This window comes from Lactuca saligna, chromosome 5 (genome assembly GCF_052625555.1).
Source record: "Lactuca saligna cultivar CGN05327 chromosome 5, ASM5262555v1, whole genome shotgun sequence".
NCBI classification, from domain to species: Eukaryota; Viridiplantae; Streptophyta; class Magnoliopsida; order Asterales; family Asteraceae; genus Lactuca; species Lactuca saligna.
This window is the reverse complement of record NC_136421.1, coordinates 224,137,958-224,149,125: the sequence shown is the minus strand read 5'-3', so window position 1 is coordinate 224,149,125 and position 11,168 is coordinate 224,137,958. Positions and strand designations below refer to the sequence as shown.

Here is an 11,168-nt window from a genome sequence, read left to right as displayed (position 1 = left end):
AACGTTCTTGAACTTTTACAATAGTTAGCTGATCAATGTGATATGGTAGATCGTGTTGTGTTAAAGAATGCTCCAAAAAAAATACCGAATTGAAATGGAGTGATACCCATAAAAATATCGTGCATGCATGTTCATATGCAACTATAAATGTTATTATGGAAGATCTTGGAAAAGATTTTTTTTGCAATTTTGGTAGACAAGTCACGTGATGTTTCTTGTAAAGAACAATTGGCATTAGTACTAAGGTTTGTAAATAAAAGGGGGAAGTTGTAGAAAGGTTTGTTGGCCTTAGAAATGTTAGTGACACTTCAACTTTGACACTAAAGGTAACTATTTATTATATGTTCTCAAAATGGAATTTAAGTAATACTAGCATTAGATGGCAAGGCTATGATGGTGCTAGTAACATGAGTGGTGCATTTAATGGATTGAAGACTTTGATTATGAATGAAACAAAATTTGCATACTTTATTCACTGTTTTGCTTACCAATTACAGTTAGCCTTAGTGTTTGTTGCAAAAAATCACAAGAAGGTTAATGATTTCTTTAATGCGGTTTCTCGGCTACTAAACATTATTAGATCTTCCTACAAGCGACGAGATAATTTAAGAATAAAACAAGAAAACAAAGTTATGGAAGCATTGGTTGAAGGTTTGCTTTATAATTGTGCTAGATTTATTATTAAAATATTTTTTGGTTATGTTATTCTAATTAAACTTTTATATGGTAAATTTTAGGTGAGCTTAAGAGTGGTACCGGTTTGAACCAAGAAGTGGGTATCAAACGACCATCTGATACTCGATGGGCTTCTTATTTTTCATTTCTATTGAACATCAAGAACATATATTCTTCCATTTGTGAAGTACTTGAAGACCTTGGTAGAGATAATAGTGATCGTGATCATAAAGTTGAAGCAATTCGCATCTTAAGGTTATTAAAATCCTTTGATTTTATGTTTTGTCTACACTTGATGGTTGATATCTTGGGAGTCACAAATCATTTGAATACAACATTACAAAGAAAAGAGCAAGATATCGTAAATGCCATGAATCAAGTAAGTTGCTCTAAAAAAGCAATTCAAGAAATTAGAAATGTAGGATGGGAACCATTTTTAGGGAATGTTACTTTGTTTTGCGATAAACATGATGTTAGAATTGTGGATATGGAAGATGAATATTATGATGGATTCAGTCGTCGAAGAGGTTCACAGGTTGGTAATGTTTGATATTACCAACTTGATTTATTTATTGTGTTTTGTCATTAGCACGTTAAAGATTTTTTTTTTAGGTTAACAACTTGCACCACTATCATGTTGATGTATTTAAGGCGATGATAGATATGCGACTTGAAGAGCTTAACCATCACTTTAATGAAGCCAACATGAAATTAGTTCTTTGCATAGCTTGTTTGTGCCCGCGTAAGTCTTTTAAAGCCTTTGATTTGGATAAACTAATGGATATGGTTACACTTTATAGGGAAGACTTTCAAACATAATATGATCTTTAAGTTCTTGAAGTTGAACTTAAAAATTACATTAAGGATGTGCGAGAAGGTGAACAATTTAATCAATTGAAGAGCATTGGAGAACTTTCCAAAAAGATGGTCGAAGCATAAAAGCATATAATATATCCTAAGGTTTACCTTCTTTTAAAACTTACATTGATCTTACCCGTTGCAACAGCGAGTATGGAACACACATTTTCAGCAATGAAGTTGGTAAAGACTGATGTACGCAACAAAATGGATGATCAATTTTTAAGTGATAGTTTGGTGTCATATATTGAAAAAAATATTTTAGATAGTATTGCTAATGATACAATTGTGAAAGTATATCAAACTACAAGACATCGTCGAGTACAATTGTAAGAACTTATTATTATTATTATTATTATTATGAATTTACAACTCGGCCCGACCTGAACGTGCAATAATATATATATATATATATATATATATATATATATATATATATATATATATATATATATATATATATTTCTTCCTTCATCAGTTTCATTTAAATAGTGAACCATATAGTTTTACGTTCTAGACTCGTCACCGCATACATATAGATTATGAGTACATCAATAGTCTTACATGACATACACCTTGCTAGATTAAGAAATATGAGACTATACAGTTGTTATGATACGTGCAAGTGAAAGAATGTTGGAAATATGTCCATCATCACAATAATTTAGTGAGATTTGTATAAATAACATGGTCTATTTTGGTTATATATAATATATGATTTGAGCTTAAGATGAGGAAAAAGAGATCAGAGGGACTAGTTTATTAACTTATCATCTTAAGTGTGTTAATTAAAAACTAAAGGAACTAAAGAGGCTAAGTGTGATTATGCTTAGTTTGAATTAGTAAGTATTTATCCCATAAATAAAGGGATAAATATACCAATTAAATAGTACACAAAACGCTAGTTGATCCCTAAAAGTGAGAATCGACCACTTCCTTGTTTCCCTCCTCTCCCCCTCTCGGTTTTCTACTTGCATTCGGCAGCCCTCCCCCTCCAAAAGTCTCAATTTTATGTTGCTACTAGTTTCTAGAAAAATATCCATGGTGCTATGTGATGGTAAAGTTAGATTTAATTTTTGCTTCCGCTGTGTGTTTGTAAAAATCATCACATTCCAACACACTATATGTGCAATTTTGTATACGACAACAAACAGTGAATACCACAAGCGCATTCGTGCGTATTGATGGAAAATGTAGTCAAGAGGTGAATGAGAATATGTTTTAATGAAGTTGGCATTTTGGTCAGAATCCCCTAATGCATGTTAACCACCAACGACGGTGTTCATTTCTGAAAAACCAGAACCTCAGATGACCAAGATTGCCAAACTGTGTAATATTTAAATGCTTTCAAGAAGGGACCTTTAATTTTATAAAATGATGAATTTATAAAATTATATTATTAGAATCTAACTTCAATGTATCTAATCAAATTTATTAGTCTGACGATTTATTTTTACTCTCTCCCAATCCCAACTCCCAAGTGGAGAAGATCAGAATGTAGAGCAAGGCCATTGGATTGAGATAGTTATTTTGATATAGCAGTTGTAGATTTTTGCTTGTGTCTTCCAAATTCAATTGGGCATCCCTCATGAATAATTTTATAAGTAAATTACTAAAATCGTTCCTATGGTTTGGTCAAAATTGCACGTTTGGTTTCTAACTTTTTTTTTTGCACTCGGGTTGTCCTTATGGTTTGATTTTGTTGCGTTTTACGTTCCTATAGTTTGGTCAAATTTGCACGTTTGATCCCTAACTTTATGTATGTAAGGAACGAAAAACGCAACAAAATCAAAACACAGACGATCCAAGTGTAAAAAAAAAGTTAGGGACCAAACGTGAAATTTTGATCAAACTATGGGGATGATTTCAGTAATTTACTCTAATTTTATATAACATTTGTTTTAAATGTTTTAACTATTTGGGATTTAAGAAGTTTTTTTTTTCTTTTTAAAACTGCGGTACACCCCAAAAATTGTATTATATCATATGACAAAACCTCTCAGCTGGATGCTTTATTGAAGCTTCCAGGACTTTTGGGAATGTGCTAGCTTACATCTGATTAAAGAGAGGATCTGTTAGGTGGCTTCAATAATTTCCTGTTAGTTGATTTAGTCTTTGATTTTGTTTGACTTACTGATTATTTCTCTGGATTTTGGTGGGCCACAGATTTCTTTAATCTTGTCGCATGTTCATTCCAGGGTTTATCTTGTTCCAGCTTTTGAGAAAGAAACCAATGATTTGTTATTCTATTTTGATGCAGATTTTCAGAAACAATCTTGTTTAATCTTGTTAAGGGACCCATTTTGATGTGTTTTCATTTTGTTGTAGACGAAGCACAATGATGGTCTCGTGGTCACTGCATCAAAAATTTTGTTTGATTTCTTGGTATTTTGTTTTAATTTTGAGAAAACACATAAAAATGTGACTGAATACTTCGGGTGTTTTAACCTCTTAAATGAGTAATGAGCTACTTGTCTTTTTACAAAACATCATTAACTTTAACGTTTTATTTGTGAACATGTTTCAGTTTTAAACCACCACCACCACTTGCTTAAAAGAGTCAAATTCAATGACAGGAGACTCCCAATTTATCTTCCTTTTATTTTTCTTTCCCCCCCCCCCCCCCCCCCCCACCCCATGAAAACTTTCTTGTAATACTTTTCAAATTGTCAGTTATTTTTTTTCGATGCCTTGAAAAGAGAAACTTACCAAGTATTGGAGACCAATTGTGGATAAATTTAAAAATAAATTATCGAATTGGAAGGCGAATAATCTCTCGTTTGGGGGAAGACTTACCCTTGTTAAATCTGTTTTGGGTAGTCTTCAGTTATTTTATTTCTCTCTTTTCAAGATGCCGAAAAAAATAACTCACAATTTGGAAAGTATTAGAAGAAAGTTTTTATGGGGAGGAAAAGAAAATAAAAGGAAGATAAATTGAGTAGCATGGAACACTTTGACTAAACCAAAAAGAAAATGAGGTCTCGGTATTGGGAGTCTCCTGTCATTGAATTTGGCTCTTTTAATCAAGTAGTGGTGGCGGTTTAAATATGAAGTGAATAGTCTTTGGACGAATTGCATTAAAGTTTGACATAATGTCTCTCGTATTGATGGCAAGCCATTAGCCAAAGCTAGTCTCCCAGGAGTGTGGCTTGTTATTTCCAAGCTAAATGAAGATATGAAACATTGGGGAATTAACTTGGAAGACTTGTTTGTAAGGCGTCTTGGAACGGGAAATAGAACCTACTTTTGAAAGGACAAATGGTGTGACGGTGTAGTGTTGAAAGATGTTTTCCTAGAACTTTGTCGCATTGAAATGAATAAAAATTGCATGGTCAATAACAGAATTCAAAAAGAGAGATCTAGATGGAAGAAATCTAAGGAGAGGAAGGAAGGCAACAAGTTCATCGGATTTAAACAAAAAAGTTGTTTGTGTGGTGTTGACAAGCATAGATGATTTGTGGGTTTGGAAAGGTAACAAGACGGGTGGTTTTACAGTTCAAAATTTGCAGAACTTGATGGCTACTGCGGAAGAGGTCTCAAACACATTGTCTTTTCATTGGGAGGGTTGGGCTCCTCTAAAAGTGAATTGTTTTGTTTGGCGTTTATGTTTAAATAGGATTCCAGTTTCCGACAACCTTCTTGTTAGAGGTGTGACTTTATCATCATATCTTTGCCCGCTCTGTGATATTAAACAAGAAGATGTTGAGCATTTGTTTTTTAAGTGTAGTTTTGCAAAAAAGGTTTAGAGTTGTTTTCGCAACTGGTAGTTATTGAAATCTGCTCCTATGAATGTTTCTAACATGTTGGGGTGATAAAAACATTGGTGTTGAATAAGAAAAGGAAGAGATTGCTATGGGCCCTCATATATTCGGTTTTATGGAGCATATGGAAGATTAGAAACGCTTTAATTTTCAAAAGTTTCAGGAGCAGTCCAATGAAAATAACCGATGATATCCAGTTAATCTTTTTCAATTGGTTGAAATATAGGAGGTTTAGTTCTTTAAATTGGTTTGACTGGTGTAATTCTCATGTTTCTCTTGTTTGTATGTTGTAACTTGTCTAGTGTCTTTCTAGTTTCGTTTTAATGCAATTCTGCTGTTCAAAAAAAAAAAAAAAAAAAAAAAAACCTTACCTTCTGATAGTATTTTCTTAAAACAAGTATGTTTTGAAAAAAAAAAAAAAAAAAAAAAAAAGTAGTTTCTTACATGGACATTAAATAATCACGAACTTTAACCCCTGTATGAAACGTGGGATCACGATTTAATTTGATAGATCCATTTGGAATGAATAAAATGAGGTACTTTTATTTAATTGTTTCACAATAATATCCCACAACAGAACCATTAGCAGTTAAGACTCCAAACCACCAACATTTTAATTCCCAAAGCTGATTCCTTGTGCAAGTGGTAGCTCGCTCCCATAGTTGATCGTACTGTTAAAATACAATCAGATATTATTATACTCTTTTCACTTTTTCAGTTTATTTCTTATTTACGAAATGCACTTCAAAATCAATGCTTTAGGCCACGTTATTCTAAAAGCAGCTTACTTTTATAATTAAAAAAAATATATATAAATTTTACCAAGTTGAGCGTCTCATATACTGTTTCCAAGAATCGCTTCCTGCTTCACGGCCGCCACCTGTCCCCTTCTCACCACCAAAAGCACCACCAATTTCAGCACCATTTGTTGGTATATTTACATTAACAATACCACAATCACTTCCTTGAGGTCTGTAATAAAGTCACACGTGAGAACTCAATATTAATTTGAAGGAAATTAGAGAAAAGTCATTGTAATTTCAATGCTGACATGGCATTCACAAAACCAACTTTTCCATTAAAACCACAAAGTTTTGAGTCCATTTTCAGGTAAACATGACCAAATTACCAATAATATAATAACATTATTATTGTTATTAAATAAAATATCACATAGTTTTTTTCGAAAACGGAATGGTTTTAATGAAATTTTTTATGTAAATGCCACAACACACTGATCTGTTAATCGGCTTTTCAGGTAAATGACTGAAAACACAATGGCTTTTCTGTAATTTTCCCATTAATTTACCACCTACGAATAACATCTTCACTCACCCAATCCATTTAAAGATAAGTTCATGTGAGCGGGTGAATATAGAGCTAGACAACCCTTGAGGTACCGAGTTGTTTATCTCAACAGCTTCTTTAAAATCCTGTAAATTTTATAATATTTCATTAAATAGAGTACATTAAGAAATTGGTCAAAAGTCAAAACTGACCTTGAATTTTAGGACATATAGTACAGGACCAAAGAGTTCTTCCTTCACAACATCAGCACTTGGTGAAATCTCAACTATTGTCGGCTGTACAAAGTTTCCTTCAGATTCTATAACCGAACCACCAGTGAGGATTTTCCCTCCCTGAGACTTAATGACCTTTATGCCCTTCTCAAAATTCTCCCTTGATGCTTTTGTATGTAAAGGTCCAAGCAAGGTGCCATTTTCTAAAGGATCACCAACTTTAACTTGCTTATATGCTTCAAGCAATTTATCGACTACAGAGTCGTATATCTTTTCATGAACAAGCTTCAACAAAATAAACATATATAATTAGCAATTTTTTTTTAAATAAAAAAATCATTTCATTTTTGAGATTCTTACAAGTCTACGACATGTAGTGCAGCGTTGTCCAGCTGTACCAACAGCAGCAAATAGAACAGAGCGAACAGCAAGCTGAATGTCCGCATCATCCATTACAATTAAAGCATTATTTCCACTTAATTCAAGCAGACATTTACCAAATCTCTCACTCACTGTCTGTTGAACCATCTGACCAACCTGTAGTTTTGTTACGTGCCACATGTCAGGGTAAAATGGTCATACTGTGAAATTTGTTATTTTTTAGAAGGTAAGGGTAAAATGGTCATTTAGTCTCTTTTAAACAGTTGATTCGGTGTAGAAAAGATACAGGATTTTTAAGGAGCTACTAAGGTAAGGTACCTTTGAACTTCCAGTGAAGGAAACCAAGGGTATGCGTGTGTCTTTTGATATAGCTTGACCAATTTCAGCACCACCACAAAATGAGGTGAAAATGGCAGTTGGTAAACTGTTTTTTTCCAGCACTTCTGAAACTAGCTTGGTCATTGCTATTGTTATTAAAGGTGTGGTTGGAGCACCTTTCCTGCAATCATGTCATAAAGATAAGGTGAAATAGCAACATACTATACTATATCCTTACCAATATAGGCAGTGTACTTTATTCTTTTTTTATTTTTTCATATGTAAGAATAAAAGATACAATAAAAATGAAAACTTGGTGATTGTATTTCGCGTTTTGTAATAATTTATTCATGTTATAATTTAGTTTTTCGAAACAGATAACATTTCTCAAGGTTTAGGTATCACTTACCAAACAACAGCATTTCCACATACTAGAGCAATGCATGCATTCCATCCTACACAACAACATTTGACAATTGATAAGATAGAAGGAAAAATTATATTCATCGATATATTAACAAGTGCTATTAATGCTATTGCTCACCAAGAACAGCACAAGGAAAATTGAAGGCTGTAATAACACCAACTACTCCAAGAGGATTCCACATCTGTAAATAGTCAAATAATATATATAAGTGTAATTGATAAGCATACGTTAAATCAAAAAATGTTAATAGTACCTCAAGCATCATATGATTTGGACCTGTCAACAAACCAACCATGGTTAGTATTCAGGGTTAACCAATTAAGGTTGTAATGTTATTTTTCTTTATTTTTGAAATGTGAAAGGAAATGGGAATAGAGCTCACGTTCAGAAGGTATCACAGATCCGTTTAATTGTCGGCTTAAGCCCACTGCAAAGTCGCACATATCAATGACTTCCTGCCATGAAAATGTTTTATTTAATAAGATACAACTTAATAAGACATGATGTGAATTAAAAGTGATTAATTACATACTTGAACTTCTCCTATTCCTTCTGGAAGAATTTTTCCCATTTCAAGTGATAGAAGTCTACCAAGGTACTGAAGCTTGGTTCTTAGTGCATCACCAATCTGTCTAACAATCTCACCTCGTTTTGGTGCAGGAAGCTAAGAGGAAAAAAATTTAATTACAAAATGGTAAAAAAGAGATTATGGAAATATAACAGTAAACTATACCCATGAGAACTTAAACTTACTTGCATCCAAACCTTTGAGGCTTCATAACAAGCCTTTATGCCTTCTTCATAATCTTGAGAAGAAGCTTCTACTACTTCAGCAATGGTCTAGAACAACAAAATATTACTTCTGTAAAAACTTGTCATTGAATAAGATAATCAACTTAGATAGTGTTTGGATGAGCATCTGTCCCTTGAAGAAGTAACAACTATGTAATAGATTAGGGTAAAATATTATATCTGACCCTAAATATATGAATAAGATGGTCATATAAAAACCGAACTTCTAATGATCACTGTCTAATCACACATCCAAACACCCTTAATCGGATTATTGAAAATTTTCAGAAAGTTCAGAATCCAAATCAAAATAACCTAGAGATCAAACTAAACCGATTTGCGTTCTCAAATTCAAAATTTAACTCTCTTATCGAACAGGGTGAAATATAGTATAAGTATACCATTAATAGTCGCGATCTTTTAGGGAAATTAGAATAAACCTTAAAACACGGAAGAGTGTAATATTTTAGTACAGAATGAGATAGAGTGGATTTGAAGCAGAGGTGATTACCTTGTTGTTTGCAGGATTAACAGAGGAGACAACAGAACCACTCCCTTTCCAAACACCATTAACAAAGGCACCAGAATTTCGAGGCTCGATACCAATCTCGGTTAAGAACTCGTACTCCTTGGCAAAACTCATATCTGCACGAAGCAATAACCGTACACTGATAAATCAGATACATATCAACTAAAAAAATGCAATGAACTATTAATCCGTATCAAAATTCATCTGCTAGTGCTGGGTATCACTTGCAGATCAGATCATTTTGGTGATCGTTAAAGATCTATTCATTACCTGAAACGCCTTTTGAACTAATTTGGGGAAGAAACAGCAGCCGTTATGAAGTCCTCTGGGAGTTTCAGATGAGACTGAGGGTTATTGTTTGAGAGAATTATTATAGAGAAAGGAGAGACGTATTACCGGAGAAGACTGTTATACGACAAAACTGTTTGATGATTTGGTGAGGATGCCACGGAAGGGACTGAGTTTTTGGAGACGTATGTATGTCTAATCGGTAACGGAACCATAATTTAAGGTAGCACGTTGTACATCGATACTCGTCCCCACTATTTTGCTTTTGGGATTAGGACGGAGGCAGCGGTCCCATCTCCCACTACTCATACATTGTGGTATAACACACCCAAAGTAAAAATGGGCAACATCAATTAATTTTCTTTTTTAATTTTTTTTTGATGTTTTTTCTTATTTATATTTGAAAAGTAAAAAATAAAATTTTAATAAATCTTAAATTAAAAACAACATTAAAAAAATTACAATAAAACACAAAAACATTTAAAAACCTAAAAAAACAAAAAAAAAATACGATAAAACCTACATTTTTTGCCCTAAAACTATTCATCTTCATCTTCGTGACCAACATAAATGTAATCCGCAAAGTCTTCACGGAGTTGCTTGTGTTTTCGCTGATTTTGAATATCGACCACTCTATGTAAATATTCTAATGTCCCAGGTTGAAATTGCACATGTCTTGGCTCCGTAGGAGAATACGTTGCAATATTGCGTCATTTATCTTCAACAACCATGTTATGCATTATGATACATGCATACATGATATAGTATCTAACTCATAAGGTCTTGCCGCATGTTCAACAATGTGCCATTTTGATTTCAAAACCCCAAAAGCACGTTCAACGTCCTTACGTACTCCTTCTTGTCGTCTCTTGAAATATTTGTCCCTTGGATCTATTGGGTGTCAAAACGCCTTCACAAACGTAGAATATTGTGGATATATTCCGTCTGTAAGGTAATACCCGAACTTATATTCATTTCCATTCACTGTGAAAGGAGCATCTGGGGCTTTTCCTGACAAAAGATCGTCAAATATCGGTGATTGATCAAGAACGTTGACGTCGTTGTTAGAACCCGCAACCCCGAAAAAAACATGCCAAATCCATAAATCTTGTGAAGCAACAGCCTCTAATACCAACGAAGGCGTTTCATGATGACCACTCGAATACTGGCCTTTCCACGCCACGGGGCAATTTCTACATTTCCAGTATGTGCAGTCAATGCTCCCAAGAATATCCAAAAAACCATGTCTTTCTTCATGCGCCGCATATAATTGTTGCATATCATGCAACGAAGGTTTGCGTAAATATTAGTCACCGAAGGTTTCGACAACACCTCTTGCCAATAAATACAAACTTTCTCGTGCGGTCCTCTCAGACATTCTCATATAATCATCTACAGAATCGGGCGACTCCCCCATTGCAATAAGTTTAATTGCAGCAACACATTTTTGCAACCCTGTGAAGCCTCGTTTGCCTCTGGCATCATATCTCATTTGGAAAAATTCATACCTAAACAAATATTAAACACGTAAAAATTATATTTATTTTTATCTAAAAGTAATATTTTATAAATTATAAAAGTTGAAACAAACGATACCTAAATATATAGTAAACAAATGA

At 33.6% G+C, this 11,168-nt stretch overlaps 3 protein-coding genes across 4 annotated transcripts; 1 reads left to right on the top strand and 2 right to left on the bottom strand.

Annotated features, from left to right (window-relative positions):
* The first annotated feature begins 407 nt into the window (after window positions 1-407).
* LOC145046309 (uncharacterized) lies at window positions 408-5,279 on the top strand. Its single transcript, XM_078994595.1, has 4 exons — window positions 408-651; window positions 738-1,210; window positions 1,288-1,417; window positions 4,876-5,279. The coding sequence occupies exons 1-4, from the start codon at window positions 408-410 to the stop codon at window positions 5,277-5,279; spliced, it is 1,251 nt and encodes a 416-aa protein (XP_078850721.1).
* A 471-nt stretch (window positions 5,280-5,750) lies between these two features.
* Window positions 5,751-9,785, bottom strand: ALDH7B4 (aldehyde dehydrogenase 7B4). 2 transcript variants are annotated; one of them, XM_078993740.1, is made up of 15 exons: window positions 9,658-9,785; window positions 9,532-9,586; window positions 9,244-9,377; window positions 8,694-8,780; window positions 8,473-8,604; window positions 8,323-8,395; window positions 8,194-8,216; window positions 8,058-8,121; window positions 7,923-7,968; window positions 7,514-7,694; window positions 7,175-7,351; window positions 6,794-7,099; window positions 6,630-6,727; window positions 6,117-6,266; window positions 5,751-5,965 (listed from the first exon to the last, which is right to left on the bottom strand). In XM_078993740.1, exons 3-15 carry the CDS (start codon window positions 9,373-9,375, stop codon window positions 5,908-5,910), a joined length of 1,527 nt encoding a protein of 508 aa, XP_078849866.1. In that variant the 5' UTR covers window positions 9,376-9,377; window positions 9,532-9,586; window positions 9,658-9,785; the 3' UTR covers window positions 5,751-5,907. The 2 variants fall into 2 exon arrangements, with proteins under 2 accessions (XP_078849866.1, XP_078849865.1); XM_078993739.1 differs by having other exon boundaries at window positions 9,532-9,764.
* A 665-nt stretch (window positions 9,786-10,450) lies between these two features.
* Window positions 10,451-10,828, bottom strand: LOC145046308 (uncharacterized). The gene has a single exon (XM_078994594.1). The coding sequence runs from the start codon at window positions 10,826-10,828 to the stop codon at window positions 10,451-10,453; it is 378 nt and encodes a 125-aa protein (XP_078850720.1).
* Between the last annotated feature and the right edge of the window lie 340 nt (window positions 10,829-11,168).

Bases quoted from the DNA above. Each gene is read 5' to 3' on its own strand.
- ALDH7B4 (XM_078993740.1), bottom strand. From the start codon at position 9,375: ATGAGTTTTGCCAAGGAGTACGAGTTCTTAACCGAGATTGGTATCGAG. The intron at 8,396-8,472 runs GTATGTAATTAA...TTTTCATGGCAG, and splicing joins AAGGAATAGGAGAAGTTCAA to GAAGTCATTGATATGTGCGA. The intron at 7,100-7,174 runs GTAAGAATCTCA...ATTTTGTTGAAG, and splicing joins GCACTACATGTCGTAGACTT to CTTGTTCATGAAAAGATATA.
- LOC145046309 (XM_078994595.1), top strand. From the start codon at position 408: ATGAGTGGTGCATTTAATGGATTGAAGACTTTGATTATGAATGAAACA. The intron at 652-737 runs GTTTGCTTTATA...GGTAAATTTTAG, and splicing joins TATGGAAGCATTGGTTGAAG to GTGAGCTTAAGAGTGGTACC. The intron at 1,211-1,287 runs GTTGGTAATGTT...TTTTTTTTTTAG, and splicing joins GTCGTCGAAGAGGTTCACAG to GTTAACAACTTGCACCACTA.
- LOC145046308 (XM_078994594.1), bottom strand. From the start codon at position 10,828: ATGCAACAATTATATGCGGCGCATGAAGAAAGACATGGTTTTTTGGAT.